General features: G+C 37.6%; 3 protein-coding genes across 3 annotated transcripts; all 3 read left to right on the forward strand.

The window, feature by feature from the left end:
* Positions 1-1,690: 1,690 nt before the first annotated feature.
* On the forward strand, positions 1,691-4,217 carry LOC117634749 (CASP-like protein ARALYDRAFT_485429). The gene is made up of 3 exons (XM_034368962.1): positions 1,691-2,237; positions 3,521-3,653; positions 3,750-4,217. Exons 1-3 carry the CDS (start codon positions 2,107-2,109, stop codon positions 3,942-3,944), a joined length of 459 nt encoding a protein of 152 aa, XP_034224853.1. The 5' UTR covers positions 1,691-2,106; the 3' UTR covers positions 3,945-4,217.
* Positions 4,218-4,649: 432 nt separating this feature from the next.
* LOC117635439 (pentatricopeptide repeat-containing protein At2g22410, mitochondrial-like) lies at positions 4,650-10,289 on the forward strand. Its single transcript, XM_034369757.1, has 6 exons — positions 4,650-6,672; positions 7,102-7,434; positions 7,521-7,622; positions 7,739-7,829; positions 7,963-8,072; positions 9,559-10,289. The coding sequence occupies exon 1, from the start codon at positions 4,650-4,652 to the stop codon at positions 6,657-6,659; it is 2,010 nt and encodes a 669-aa protein (XP_034225648.1). The 3' UTR covers positions 6,660-6,672; positions 7,102-7,434; positions 7,521-7,622; positions 7,739-7,829; positions 7,963-8,072; positions 9,559-10,289.
* Positions 10,290-11,965: 1,676 nt separating this feature from the next.
* LOC117634594 lies at positions 11,966-12,800 on the forward strand. The gene has a single exon (XM_034368757.1). It carries the CDS (start codon positions 12,083-12,085, stop codon positions 12,560-12,562), a length of 480 nt encoding a protein of 159 aa, XP_034224648.1. The 5' UTR covers positions 11,966-12,082; the 3' UTR covers positions 12,563-12,800.
* Positions 12,801-14,259: the final 1,459 nt, after the last annotated feature.

A 14,259-nucleotide genomic window follows, 5' to 3' on the forward strand; every position in this document is an offset into this window, starting at 1 on the left:
TTTTTATCATTTGGATGAAAGAATTGAAAATTACATAAAATTCTAAAATGATGGAATTTAGATTTCCATCACTTCAATTTCTAGCAATTGAAGATTTCAGTGTTTGAATTTATGTATGTTTTTTGTAAAGGACAAAATTTTGTACATGGTACTCTGGAAATTGTGAAATGACACCTATTTTGGTGGAAATTGAACTCGGGAATTTGATGCTCAAATTTCCACGAGTTTTTCCGCTCGCTATTTAATAAATTCCGCTCTTAAGTTTCCAAAGAAGAAAATTGTCAATTTCTCCACTTAAATTCTAGACTTTTAACTAAATTCAGAGTTATTTTCCCTCATCCAAACGGAAGGTAATGAGAGAGAAAAAAAAGAAGAAAAAAAGAAGAAGAAGTTGGTAGTTCAACAAGAATAGCTCTTAGTTGAATGTTTAGAGTTGAGACCATAAGATTAATCTAAATTTATAATTTTGGAAACGAAAACCCTAGCTCTTTCTCTCCCAAAAAATACTTTACAACCGTTTTCACTTTGAGGGGGGAGGAAGCCATTGTTCTTCCTCCCCTCTCCCCTTCTCCCTTCCTCCCTTATCTCTTTTTCCCCATTTTTAGAGACATAAGGTTTCCCTTATTTGTCTTCGTTTTGTAATGATTTTCCTCCACTCTTCATAGGCAGACACATTTGGCATCGAATCTCCACCTGCGTTTTGGTGTCAGATCTCTACCACCAACCTTTTTGCTGTTTCTTCGTGTTTGGAATAAATCGCAGAGACTCTTTGAGTTTTCTATGTAATTTTCACCTCTTCTTTTGTGAGAGTTTTTCAGTTCTTCGTTGTGAGAGCTTTCTACCTCTCCTTTGTGAGTATTATATTTGTATTGTTATGACTTGGTTTTTCAAGCTTCTCTCTTTTTGATTGTTTTGAATTTGTACTCTTAGTTGGGATGCCTATGTTAGAGTTTCTTCGACCATGCGTGATCGTTAGTGGAGAAGCCCTATATTTTTTACACCTTATCAAAAAGAAAATTTATGCATTTCCAAGGTTTTACTTTATTACTATTCTTAGTTGAATAATGTTAGAGATCCCCTTTTTTCCCCCTAAAATTAGGAAGGGGGAGGGGGAAAACCACACAGGTGGGTACTATTGAGGCTTAAACCCAGAACCATTTAGGAGCACACCAAAAGCTGGGACTACTTGAGATCCCACTCTTTATTATCCAAGTTCTATTAAATATGTGGTTTAGATACATAGTACAAATTGGCAATTGCTTTAAATATTTTGAATATGATATGAATTAGTCTATGAATTTTAGTTCAAGTGACATGAAATGAATAAGATGGTGATACAAATTTTAGAATTAGTGGGAAATTAATTACCAAAAACAAAGACATTTTGTAGGAAATTCAAGGTCCATTTCTCTTATTCAATACAATTATTGGTCCTAAAGGCTTTGGATAGTAAAAAAGAAGAGAGAGGAAATAGCCAACAAGATCTAGCCTAATGAAAAAGAGTTTTAACGTGTAGACAAATGGTCACATATTCGAATTCTCATGACATCTTGATAGTGAGTATGAGAAACCCCCTTTTTTTATAATTTAGATTATCATTTGTATTTATTTTTTAAAAAAGATAGAAGAAATAAAAAAGTATATAACTCTAGTGTTATGATAAGGTGCTTGAAATTATTGGCATTTTGCTAATACCGCACACCCAACCCAACCCATCCTGCCGGAGAAGAACATAACCATTATGCCCTCAAGAGGAAGAAGATGCCAAAGCCAAAGCCAAAACCCACCCAAAGCTGCGTACCCCTTACGTCCCTTTCTTTCACTATTTTTCTTTTTTTCTATTCTTAAAAACAATCCTTTTCTTTCACAATTCACCAAAACGGTTCATATACTTGTTGCCGTTTTCCCAGCTCTTCCGCGAGTCTTTTTCTTCTCTCAAAACCCAATTCCCGTTTCCCGCAATTAGCTGGGATTTCATTTTCTCATATCCATTTTGTTCATTTCCCAATCTCTCTTTCATTGGCAATAAGAATTTGGTCATGTGGCTGAATCTTGAATTACCATGAAGGGTCCTTGTAGAGAAGGCTATTGCTGCTGCATGCAAGCATGGACGAATTGCCAGGGTCATTGGGCACCAGTGCCAGCTTGGCTCTGCGCTTCGGCCAGACCATCTTCTCCACTGCCTCCCTTCTCTTCATGTGCTTGGACATCCAGTTCTACAGCTACACAGCTTTCTGGTAGTTTCAAAATTCCTCAACTTTGGCTTTTTTTAGTTGAATTTCATCCAACCCTTTTGTGTTCCTATCTTGTTCTTCAGTACCCATATCTTTGTTTTTGAATTTGATGGAAATTATATTTTGTTACCTTGGTGCGCTATTGGAAACTGTCCAGATGACTGGTTTTGGTTTATTCTCTCAGAATTTTGACTTTTTTGGCAACTAGCAAGCAAGCAAATATTTTGAGAATTGTTGTAGAGAAGAAGGTATCTAGTATTGAATTTCGAAAATTTTGACTGGACAATATGAACATGGGAAGGTTTACTGTCTGTATACGTTTGAATCAAAGTTAGATTGTGTTATTTTCGGTTTTCAACAGCTTTGAATTCTGGTTAGAACATTGTTGATCATTAACATATAATTATCTGGTGTGTATCCCTCAAGATGTAAAATCTGGTTTACAGACAGTTGGAAGCCAAATCTCCCAGCCTTCAAACTTTGAAGTGTTAACTTTCTTGATAATGCAATAAGATTTCATTAGCTTTAACATCCTTTCTACAGCTTTAGGCATATATGTCTGAGACAACATTTGCTAAAATTGGGGGCTTGATTTTTTTCTAAACCATGTGCACTAATGTGTTTGGGAAATAGAAAGAAAGAGAAAATGGGAGAATGTAATCCAATTTTACTACTCTGAAATTGTAACCTGAGCTTTTTTTCCTGGAGAAAAAAATATCGCCAAATTGAAATTCATGTAGTTTCAACTGCTCTTAGTTGACTTTTTTCCCGCAAGTCTAATTTGCATATATGTGGCATTGATGTTTCTAAATTCATTGATTTAGTCTGTGTGAATCAAGTTGTAGGATCTAAGCTAATAATATTTCCAAAGAAGTCTAACCCTGTTTGTACTTGTATTGATTCCCGTTTTCTTGACCTACTCCTGATCAATAGCCTCTCTATTGGTGTTGAGTGGGTTCTGGAGCCTGTTAAATATTGCCGTCTCTGAAAGAGGCTTCTGGGGTAGGACTGGAATTTGAGGTTTAAGAAATTGTCCACCCTTAAAGCCAAACAAAGCCAAAAGACACTTTGACAACATTGTTGGTTTTTTCTTTTTGCTAAGCTGTAAAATCAATGGAATGCAAGGATTACGTAGCGCTATTTTGAATTGTCTGTAAGCCATTATCAGAGATTTTCTGTCTCATTAATTCAAGTATGCAACGATTTATGAGATGAAAGTACTCTTGGTCACAAGAAATTCTTCTATTAATCTTAGTAACCTTTACATTGCTTTGTTGATGCTGCAGTTATTTGGTGACAGTAATGGGTTTGGTAGTTCCATGGGGCATGACTTTGGTGATAGCGGATGCCTACTCTGTCTTTGTTAAATGTTTGCCTCGTCAACCAAGAATACTTATAATCATCATTCTAGGAGACTTGGTATGTGGCTTTCATAAATTTGTTTATTTCATGAAGAACTTTGCAGTTTCTTCCCTCTCCCAAGTGTAAAACAAATGTTTGTTCATTTTATTACAGGCCTTATCGTATCTCTCACTCGCTGCAGCCTGCTCGACGGCGAGTACCACAAATCTCCTACTTGATTCCGATGAATCGTACTGCCCGGCAAAGTTATGTACTAGATATCAGTTATCCGCTGCAATGGCTTTCCTTTCTTGGTTCCTTTCACTCGGTTCCGCTCTGTTCAATCTTTGGCTTCTTCCTTCTTTGTAAAGATCCGGTGCCTGTTGTGATATACGGCAAATGAACTCTGCCAAGATTAAAAGAATTATGTCAAGTGCAGAAATTTTGGGAGAAACAAATGGGGTCGTTGTGAGATGAAGCTTAAAGATTTTCAAAGTTATTCTATTGAATTGTATTTTATTGAACAAATAGAAGAAGAAAAAAAAAAATTCAACTTTTTTTGGTTTGCTTGTATATGGTAACATTTATACCTGAAACCCTACTCCTCAAATCTTCATACGTGCAAATTCCCACCTTGTGTAACTATTTTGGCAAGAAGCGTTACATATTTCAGCATTAATTCCTGCCTGCCTTAAAGGATTTGATTGACATGATTTATGTTTTATAGAAAAGCAAGAAAATGCTTGATAGATGCCTTATTATATGGTCATTGTGTTCAGAAAATACTGTTTATGTGGCATTGCATCACCGTATTTGACATGTTATGTTTATAAATTATCAATTTAAAATCACACATTAAAATTAAAATTCACATAATTAGTAATTTAAATTTACAATTAAATGACGGATTGACAAAAGAATTTCTCTTTCTAATTAGTCTATGATTAAAAAATAAATAAATAACCGTTAGTCCAAATGGCACCCCAAAACCCTTATATTTCTAATAACATGGTATATATAATTTCAAAAAACCGTTATATTTACCATTCCCTCTAAACCAAATGCCCAACCGCCATGTCCTTCACCGCCAAATGCCCGACCGTTGTTTCCCGCCTCAAAAACCCTCTCTTTCACCATCACTCTCTGCACACCACTGTCCCTCAAAATCCCACCAATTTCACCCAAAATTTCAAGAGCCCCACGCACCAAACCCTGCACCACCTCCTAGAGCAATGCTCCTCCATGAGAGAACTAAAACAACTCCACGCCCAAATCATCCTCCATAGCCTCACCAATGAAAACCTCACCCTCGGAAAATTCATCTCCTTCTGCTCCGTCAACCACGCCGGCAACCTCCACTACGCGCAGCTTTTGTTCGACCATGTTCATGAACCCAATAAGTTTATGTACAATAGTCTCATAAGGGGCTACTCAAATAGTGATGACCCATTTAAGGCTTTCTCGCTGTACTGCCAAATGGTTTGTTCAGGACTTTCGCCGAACGAGTTTACGTTACCCTTTGTTCTTAAGGTTTGTGCTGGGCAGTCTGCGTATTGGGAAGCTGTGGTTGTTCATGGTCAGGCGATTAAAATAGGAATTGGGTCTCAAGTTTGCGTGCAAAATGCTCTTATTAATGTCTACGGTGTTTGTGGGTCGATCCGGAGCGCTCGGAATGTGTTTGACGATATGTCCGAGAGGAGTCTGGTTTCGTGGAATTCGATGATAGGCGGTTATGCTAGAATGGGTTCATGCAAGGGAGCTTTTTTATTGTTTAGGGAGATGAGAGATTTTGGGGTTGGGCCTGATAAGTTCACCTTGGTTAATTTACTTTCTGTTTGTTCACAGTCTTGTGATTTAGAATTGGGACGGTATGTGCATCTTTATATTGAGGTTAGTGGGATTGAAGTTGATCAAATTCTGAGAAATGCTCTTCTGGATATGTATGCTAAGTGTGGCCATTTGCACTTGGCACAAACAATTTTTTATCGAATGACTCACAAAAATGTGGTTTCATGGACGTCAATGGTTAGTGCATATGCTAAACATGGGCTCATTGAATTTGCCCAGGAATTTTTTGATCAGATGCCACTGAAAAATGTGGTTTCGTGGAATTCAATGATTTCATATTATGTCCGAGAAGGCCAATGCAGGGCGGCCTTGGATCTCTTCCAAAGAATGCTTAATTCTGGTGCGTTGCCTGATGAAGCTACCTTGGTTTTCATCCTTTCAGCCTGTAGTCAAATTGGTGATTTGGTCATTGGAAAGAAAACCCACAGTTACATTTGCAACAGCAATGTAGCACCCAGTGTAACTCTTTTTAATTCCCTTATAGACATGTATGCAAAATGTGGTGCTGTTGGAATCGCCATGGACCTCTTTACTCAGATACCAGAAAAGAATGCAGTATCATGGAACATTATCATTGGGGCCCTTGCACTGCACGGTTGTGGATTCGAAGCAATTAGGATATTCAAACAGATGCAAGCAGGTGGAATCTGGCCCGATGAGATCACCTTCACTGGATTGCTTTCTGCTTGTAGTCACAGCGGGCTTCTAGACATGGGGCGATATTACTTTGAAAGAATGGAGTCTATTTACAGAATATCACCTGAAATTGAGCACTATGCTTGTATGGTTGATCTGCTGGGGCGAGGGGGTTTTTTGGAAGAAGCAATTAGGCTGTTAATAGGAATGCCAATGAAGCCCGATACTGTTATTTGGGGTGCTTTGCTTGGTGCTTGTAGGATCCATGGAAATGTAGATTTAGGCAAACAAATTCTGAAGCAGCTTTTAGAGTTGGAAGGACATGGTTCTGGGCTTTATGTACTTCTCTCGAACATATTTGGTGAAGCTCACAGATGGGAAGATGTTAAGAAGATCAGGAAACTAATAAAAGATGGTGGAGTCATAAAGAGTAGAGCAGTGAGCTCCATTGAAATTGATGGCTGTGTTTATGAATTTATGGTTGATGACAAGAGACATGAAACTTCAAGCAGTATATACTCCATGCTTGATCAATTAACGGATCATCTTAAGTCTACTGGGTATGCTCCAAGTGCATTTTTGGATATGGAGGAATTGTAGTACTGCTGTATCAGTAAGTTAAAACCCTTAAAGCCTCTGATATTTATTACACTTTTTAATGACTTGCAAACAGGCATTGACTGCTTGTGTTTTTTGTACCAAAATAATTGGGGAGAAACTCGCGTTAACTACTTTGCTTTTGGAAATCAAGTTGAAGATTTCTTCGTTAGTCTAAATCGTGAAGTGATTAGCTACTCCTGACTGACATGAAAAGATGTTGGTCTAGTTTTTAGTTACTGACTGACTGTATGGAAGTGGAAATTCAATCCTTGGGGTTCTTAAGTTGAGCGTGTGAAAAGTAAATGTGCCAAGATATTAAGTTGCAGCTGATATTATGCAATTAAAAGTATCACAGAACTAATGAAAATCCTACTTAACTAAGTAGGACATATGTTATGTAACAAGAAGAAATATATTCTACAAGCTGGTTTCTTCCTTTCAGGATGTTCGGTGATTCATGCCATGTCGGATGATCAAGATATGCGGAAGATGGGGAGGCTTGCCTCCTCGTTCCCTTTAACCTATGCCAGTGTGGAATTAAGATTACAGAACAGAGCTTGAGCAACTGAATTCAGACTATTTCTAGCTCAGGAAAAGAATCATTAACATGGAAAACATGCAGCAAGAACCTAACACTAAGTGATGCATCATGGTCATCGCCAATAACATTATAAGACAAATTCAACAAATGTGAAAAGGCACATTGAAAACAATGAGTGCGTAGCAAAACTTGGAAGGATGACCACAACCAACTTGCAGGTCACAAATTTTCCGGGTAAGTTTATAACCAGTTGCGACCACTTCTTTTCCCTACTTTTTTCTTGACGAATGAATAATCTGTTTTCCTTTTTATATGTTCAGAGCTTCAGTCAACCTGCAGCTCATAGGTTGTGCAGCAGCTACAGACGGATGGGAACAACTAGAACTTCCTTATAAGTTTTATTCAATATTATCGAATGCAAAGTAAGTATACTAATTCACAGTATATATTTGTTCCTTTTCCTTCTGTCAAATTGTGTGTCAATTTATTAAGAGAAACTTTTGGATTATTGGGCATCATCCAATCTTTTTCTCTGCAGCTATATAGCCAAAAGAAAATCCAAAGTACAATCTTACAAAGCATACTGAGCCAAACAAGGAAAGAAGAAGGAAGGGCACATCCAATCCAAGGTATCTCCTTTTTGTTATATTTTTAATGGTGTCAGTTGTCTTGTCGAATACATACGAGTGATAGGGGACAAAAATTCCTTGTATCTGTTCAAAATTTGTGCATTATTTAGCATTCAACCCTTCGATAATGCAGAACCAATTTGACCATGGAAGGGAGGTCTTCCCAAATCTTGAGGGGCTATAAGAGGTGGGGTCTTGACAACCATGCATGGATAAAGTGCTCTGGATCGAAGAACTTTCATGGTAATGACACTGGCCAACTTTATTATTATCAAATTCTGCAATGATACTAAAGCGATATGTTGTCCGGCCTTTAAAAGTTTTTCAAATCTAACAACTGTGTTTTAGTATTAGTTAGATCGGATTCTTTTCAAGGGTTTGTCTGAATTCATAATCCACACATAATTGAGTAGGATTTGCTTTTATCCGGTTGGTAGGGTTCATTGTTTGTGTTGCCAACATGTCCGCATCAAATATAATTGGTTTAGCAAACAAGAAAAAAATGTCCAAGCCAAAAATAAAATAAGATAGTTTTAAATTCATACTCATTAATAAATCAGATTGATTCATGCATGGAATGGAAGTCTCCCTGATAATTCATAAGCAATAGTTTATTATCAGAAAATTAAGTACACATACATCTGGGCTAAGCCCAAATGAAAGCAGAGCCCAATAGATGGCGGAAAAGGCATTGGTGATGAGACATTGTTTTTGTCGAAAAAACCATGATTTTGAAAGCACCTACAAAGCTGCATGCACGTGTATTGTAGAATTTGGTGGGGGGAGGGGAATGGAAGAGCTGAAGAAGCTTCAAGGAAAGAAAGGTTAGGGTTAGGGAATTGATGTGGGACATGTCAATAATTAGACCTATAAAGTAGCATTCATGTATTAAGTATTATAAAATAATACTGAGAACAATTAGTCGCTAATCTTTCGGACAAAGCATGGGGTTTGGATGTATTATATTAAATTAAGCATACAAGGGGGCCAACTAGCGAGCTCTTCTGACTAAAATGAAAAACATAAACATATCTAACAAACAATTAACAAAAGACAACACATTCCACGAACTCCATTGCCTGTGTGGTATTGTCGGGAGTTTGAGCCCTTGGAGACAGTTCTATAGAATATGTTATTTCAATTATTTGGTAGTAACAGGATCCACAATTGGTGATCACTCTCTCTCTCTCTCTCTCTCTCTCTCTCTCTCTCTCTCTCTCTGTAATTTTGACAATTAAATTGAGTCCAATAGAACATGCATGGCAAAATGGCATTTTTCTTCTTTTCTTTAGAAATTTATTAGTTTGGATGTGTTGCTAGTGTCTGAGGGATTACTGTGAGCACATGAATAATTTGATTTGTCATAATAGCTTCTTAAAACCTTCTCCCCTATCCTCCAAATCCAATCACACTTTCAATTGCAATTACACTCTTTTAGCTCATCAAAGGGTGATGTAACAATATGCTTAGAAATCCATTCTCAATGGATTTATATGACAAACATATATCTCCGATTTATGAATTTATAATGTTATCTTATTTTGAAAATTTTGACATGTTATGTTGCGAAACTATTGATATAAATAAATTTGCGTCGTTGATGCGATGTGATGATAGCATGTTGATCTTGATGAGGACAAAGGGACATCGTTTTTTTGTTAATTTTTATCATGTATACATACTACTATAGCATAATGGACATTAATGTAGAACTGTAATTAAATTGCAGGAAGTAAGTGTGTGGGCTGCACTAATAGAAACAGTAAAGGGCGGCCGAGTTTGGATGGATTTGAATAATAAGTTAAAACAAAAATAAAACAAAAAAGGAAGAAGCTTGGCACCGGGATACATGGAGCATGCAGATTGCAGAGATGGGGCTCGAACCAGCAGACCCCCCGGATCAGCTTACGCCACCCTTTGTCGGATTGTTTGCAAATATACACATAATTTTGCTACTTGTTGATTGAGTGTTGCACTTTCCAAGGCCCTTCTTTTCCACGTGCCCTTCCTCATGCCTTGCAGCGAAGCACCTTGCACTCTCCTCACCATGCCACGTTTTCCTCTTCATTTTTTCCCATTTCTTTCTTCTTTTCATTCTTCCTTTCTAATTCATTCTCTGCCTCTGTGGACACTGCTGCCCTTGGAGTTGTCCCAATTTTCCCCTAATCTGCCACTTGCAGACGTTGCAGTGTAGCAGCCACTCAAATCTCTTTTTACCACCAACTGTATATTCACTCTTTTCTTTCTTTCTCTGTTAAATTACCCTCTTCCTCTTCCAATTTCACCTGCAGTTTTGTCCGTGGATTTTTGAGTGACAAGGCTCCTCTCCTCTCACTCAACTGCTCCCATGTGAAAAATCTGTATGGAATGAGATATTTTGTGTCTTGGCAATGTGAATATCATGTGACAATTGGAGAGTGGTTCTAGGTTTTACAATTACAATCAAGATTTTCCATCTTTCTTTTACTTTTCTTTTATAATGGCGATATTCTACACTACTTGAATGTACGACTTCAACCTCAGATGCAATAGGAGGGACACACTACATTTGCCATCTTTCTTTTACTTTTGGTTCTATGTAAAATGTTATTAGTGTCGTAGTGGTAGAAATCACTCTAGATTAGTATTGCCTTTTGCCTAATATTTCAGGAATGTATAAAGTTCTTTTTGAGTAGTGGAGTCCAAGGTTTACGAAAAGAAGACAAAAAAGTAAAAGTGGGAAAATAAAAGAGGAAGGCAGCGCATTTGCATGTACTTGAAATCAAACAAGCCCAAAGTTTTAGTGACCAAAATCTTCAAGGCTAAGAAAGGTTAAAAATGTAAAAAGACCCACAAGTGTAGTTATTTGGAGCAATTGCTCTTTTTTAGGAAAAGTTATGGGTTCGAGTCTTAGTTTCTGTTCAGTGTGTGAATTTAGTATACTATCGCCACTCTTAACAGAAAAAAGTTAAAAATCCACTTGGAACATGTTTGGTAAAGCGCACATTATTGTAGGTATGGCTTTTGATGTGAGCATCTCTTTTTTGGTCTCCTTTCCGATGGATTCTCAAAAACCATATAAAATGACTGTTTTGCAAACCCAAGGGAAGTGATAGTTTTCACATTTCCATGTTCTGGTTTTCAATTTTTAGTAAATAAAGACGATGATTATAATATCAATACACTTGGATTTGTGCTTTGAAACGGAAAATTATATTGATCTCATCATAAAAACTCTCCCTCATCAACACAAAGGGGAAAGTGGGAAATATAATTGGAGCCATACATTAATATTAAAGTTGATAATATTATTAGTACCATCAAGATCAAGATAAAGATCAATATCATCATGCTTAGGTTAGGTGGGTCTCCAATGATTCATGAAAGGCCTTCCCAAGTTTAGCAAACCATTTTTTCCCATTTTTACAGTATCTTTTGACATCACTCCCCTACTTATAGAAACTGCACTATTCAACACACAGTGAAGCACAGAGGGTAGTGGGCACTTGGTTGGAAGTCGTATCGTTCACTCCCAATACCAAACCATCATAGGTGGTCCAATAATACCAAAACCATAAAACAAGATAGTACAAAATGAATTGCAAACATTATGAACTCGAATCTTCGCATACGTAAACATATCTGAATGTAATTCGTTTTCACGTACACTAAATTTATATGATATGATTCCTTTTTATATGATTATAATTTGTATATATCAAATTTTTACAATCGGTTAAGACAATTAATCATACACGTACAACACAAATCGTGCATGAGCGACTGTCTCCAGCATTATCAGTCAGATTTGACTGATATTTTCTTTGTTACTCGAAAGATAATATCACATGAGTCGTATCCTTTTCCACAGTAAAAATGCAATAGCACAGAACTAGTGTCTCTAGTCTATACAACGGAGGCTAGTCCCTGCCGTTGTAATATTATCATGATAGGGGGTCATTTCTGAAGGACCCGAATTTCTTAACTCTCACAAAATCGGTACAAGCTGTCACCACCAACTTACAGCCTGGCTTTGGCCAAGCCCTGCCCACTTATCGAAAAAAACATTGCTAAGCTACACGACAAAATTCCGACGTGGCATCCTGGTTCAAATTACGAGCCCCCCTCCTCTCTCTATATATTCCCCCTCTCTCTTCTCCACACCCTCCGTGCTTCTCCTTCAAATATCTCTCTCTCTCTCTCTCTCTCTCTCTCTAACTCTCTGAGAATCCAAACTCAAATCCGAAACTTCCAAAACCTGATTTCGATCCAAAATGGGTATTTGCAGCTCGTCCGGGTCGACCCAAGTGGCCACGGCCAAGCTGATCCTACAAGACGGGAAATTACAAGAATACCCGTACCCAGTAAAGGTTTCCTACGTGCTTCAAAAGAACCCGGCCTCCTTTATCTGCAACTCGGACGAGATGGACTTCGACGACATCGTTCAGGCCGTTAATGAGAACGAGGAGCTCCAACCGGGCCAGCTCTACTTCGCTTTGCCACTCAGCTGGCTCAAGCATCCATTGCAGGCGGAGGAGATGGCCGCATTGGCCGTCAAAGCCAGCTCCGCCCTTATGAAGAGTGGGGGTGAGAAATGCGGCTGTCGCCGCAATTCGGTGTCGCAGGTGATGATATCCGGCGAGGAGGTCAAGGATCGCAGGCGAGTGGTCCCCGCCGGTGGTGCGTCGAGGAGGGGGAGGAGTAGTCGAGGAGACAGACGGTGTGCGGCGTTGTTGAGTGCGATCCCGGAGTAGGGGTAGTTTGGGAATTTGAACAAAGGTTATTTGTGTAAATACATTGAAATGATCTGTGATTAGCGGGTCGGTAGATTTACTGGATGGTATTTTTGTTTTGGGAGCTTTATTTGTTCTGTGAGCCATTTGGGGGTCGTGTTACAATTTTACCCCTGACTGGTTTTGAGAAAAATGAAAAAAAGGGCCAAAAAAACAACCGTACAGACAAAATTACTTGGCGTCCAAGATTTAAATTGTCTGAGCAGATGCAAACAATTAAATTTGGGAACAATGCGTACGTTACAATCACCAAATAACTTGTTTTTATTTTTTATGGCTATCACACGTCACACTGTTATTGACAGCAATGTAGAAGTTCCTATTTAAGGAGGGAAATATTTTCCTTAAAAAAAAGTTGACTAATAGAGAAATTAAGCTCAATACTTACAAAAAAATCACTCTAGTGCTCTTTTAAATGGAAAAATAGTGACACACTAGTTGAGGATATTTTTCTAAAAGTGTTTTTGTATCAAATATGTAGTTGTCAAGGTGTTTTTCTCTAATTTACTAAAATAAATAATGTGATATATCAAAACAACCAAAGGGTACTTAATAATTCACTTGATGATTTGAACTGTGTTTTGGATTCTTTCTTTTGGGGTGCTTTTGGTACTTTTGACAAAATTGCAGCAAAGTAAAACCATTTGCGTATACATAGGCTTTCTGTGAGGTGAGTTGAAAAGTGCTTTTAAACAAGTTGAAGGAAGAAGAGAGAGAAAGTGACAATGATGTTTAATTTATTAACAAGAGAGGACCAAGGTTTTTTTTGACTTCTCCATGGGGTTGAATAATATCTTGATGTCAATCTCATCTGTGAGTGTGTTATTGATAACGGAAATAAAGAAAGTGCTTTTTCAATAAGTCACTTTTACGCGGAAAGGGTAGGAGGAGGATGAGAGCAGCAGGAGGAGGTGTGTAAATTAATTGGGTTTGGGAGCTAAATTCCAGGGTCCAAGCAGGCTGCTAATTAAACAACGCGGTATTGGTTTGTTTAGATTGGAAGTAACGAAATTCTTTACAGCTGTAGTTGTTGATAGTAGTACACACCATTAATCATCATCATACAATGGATGTGTTCTAGGGATTTATGACACATTAATTTTCTTCATTTCTTCTAGACTTTTCAAACACCGTTTGTATTCGTTATCTCGAATCGATAATGTTTTTCTTTAATACTAAATATGGTATATGAATCGGCTTTCTATAATTCATATTAACAATCTGATTTGCAGAACGTGTATTATTATATCAAAACAAACTTATGTCATCATTGTTATTCGGTCACGCACTAAAACTTATTATCTCGAATAATATTTTCTTACTAACTTAATTGACATTAACGGTTCAAATTTACAATTCACAGCTAACAATTTGAAGGAAATTTTTTGCAATAACATATTAGATGTTTGATATTAAAGGTTAAGAAATGATGATGAAGCGTGAATGTGTATAACGGCATTGGCATATCATTTCAAAAACCATGCATGATGTTGAATTGATGAGTGCAGGGAGACAACGATATGTCATGGGTCATGTTTTTATCTCTTGGCCTCGTTCATGGGTGTCTGCGAGTGAGCTAGCTCCACCATTTTTGCACGGGATGCTTTGTAAGTTTGTACAGAGCTGACAGCTGTAACGATATGCTTCGTCCAATTGGA

Source organism: Prunus dulcis, chromosome 7 (assembly GCF_902201215.1).
Source record: "Prunus dulcis chromosome 7, ALMONDv2, whole genome shotgun sequence".
NCBI lineage: Eukaryota > Viridiplantae > Streptophyta > Magnoliopsida > Rosales > Rosaceae > Prunus > Prunus dulcis.

Coding starts and splice junctions, on each gene's coding strand:
- LOC117634749 (XM_034368962.1), top strand. CDS start 2,107: ATGGACGAATTGCCAGGGTCATTGGGCACCAGTGCCAGCTTGGCTCTG. Junction 2,238..3,520: donor TACAGCTACACAGCTTTCTG/GTAGTTTCAAAA, acceptor TTGATGCTGCAG/TTATTTGGTGACAGTAATGG. Junction 3,654..3,749: donor TCATCATTCTAGGAGACTTG/GTATGTGGCTTT, acceptor ATTTTATTACAG/GCCTTATCGTATCTCTCACT.
- LOC117634594 (XM_034368757.1), top strand. CDS start 12,083: ATGGGTATTTGCAGCTCGTCCGGGTCGACCCAAGTGGCCACGGCCAAG.
- LOC117635439 (XM_034369757.1), top strand. CDS start 4,650: ATGTCCTTCACCGCCAAATGCCCGACCGTTGTTTCCCGCCTCAAAAAC.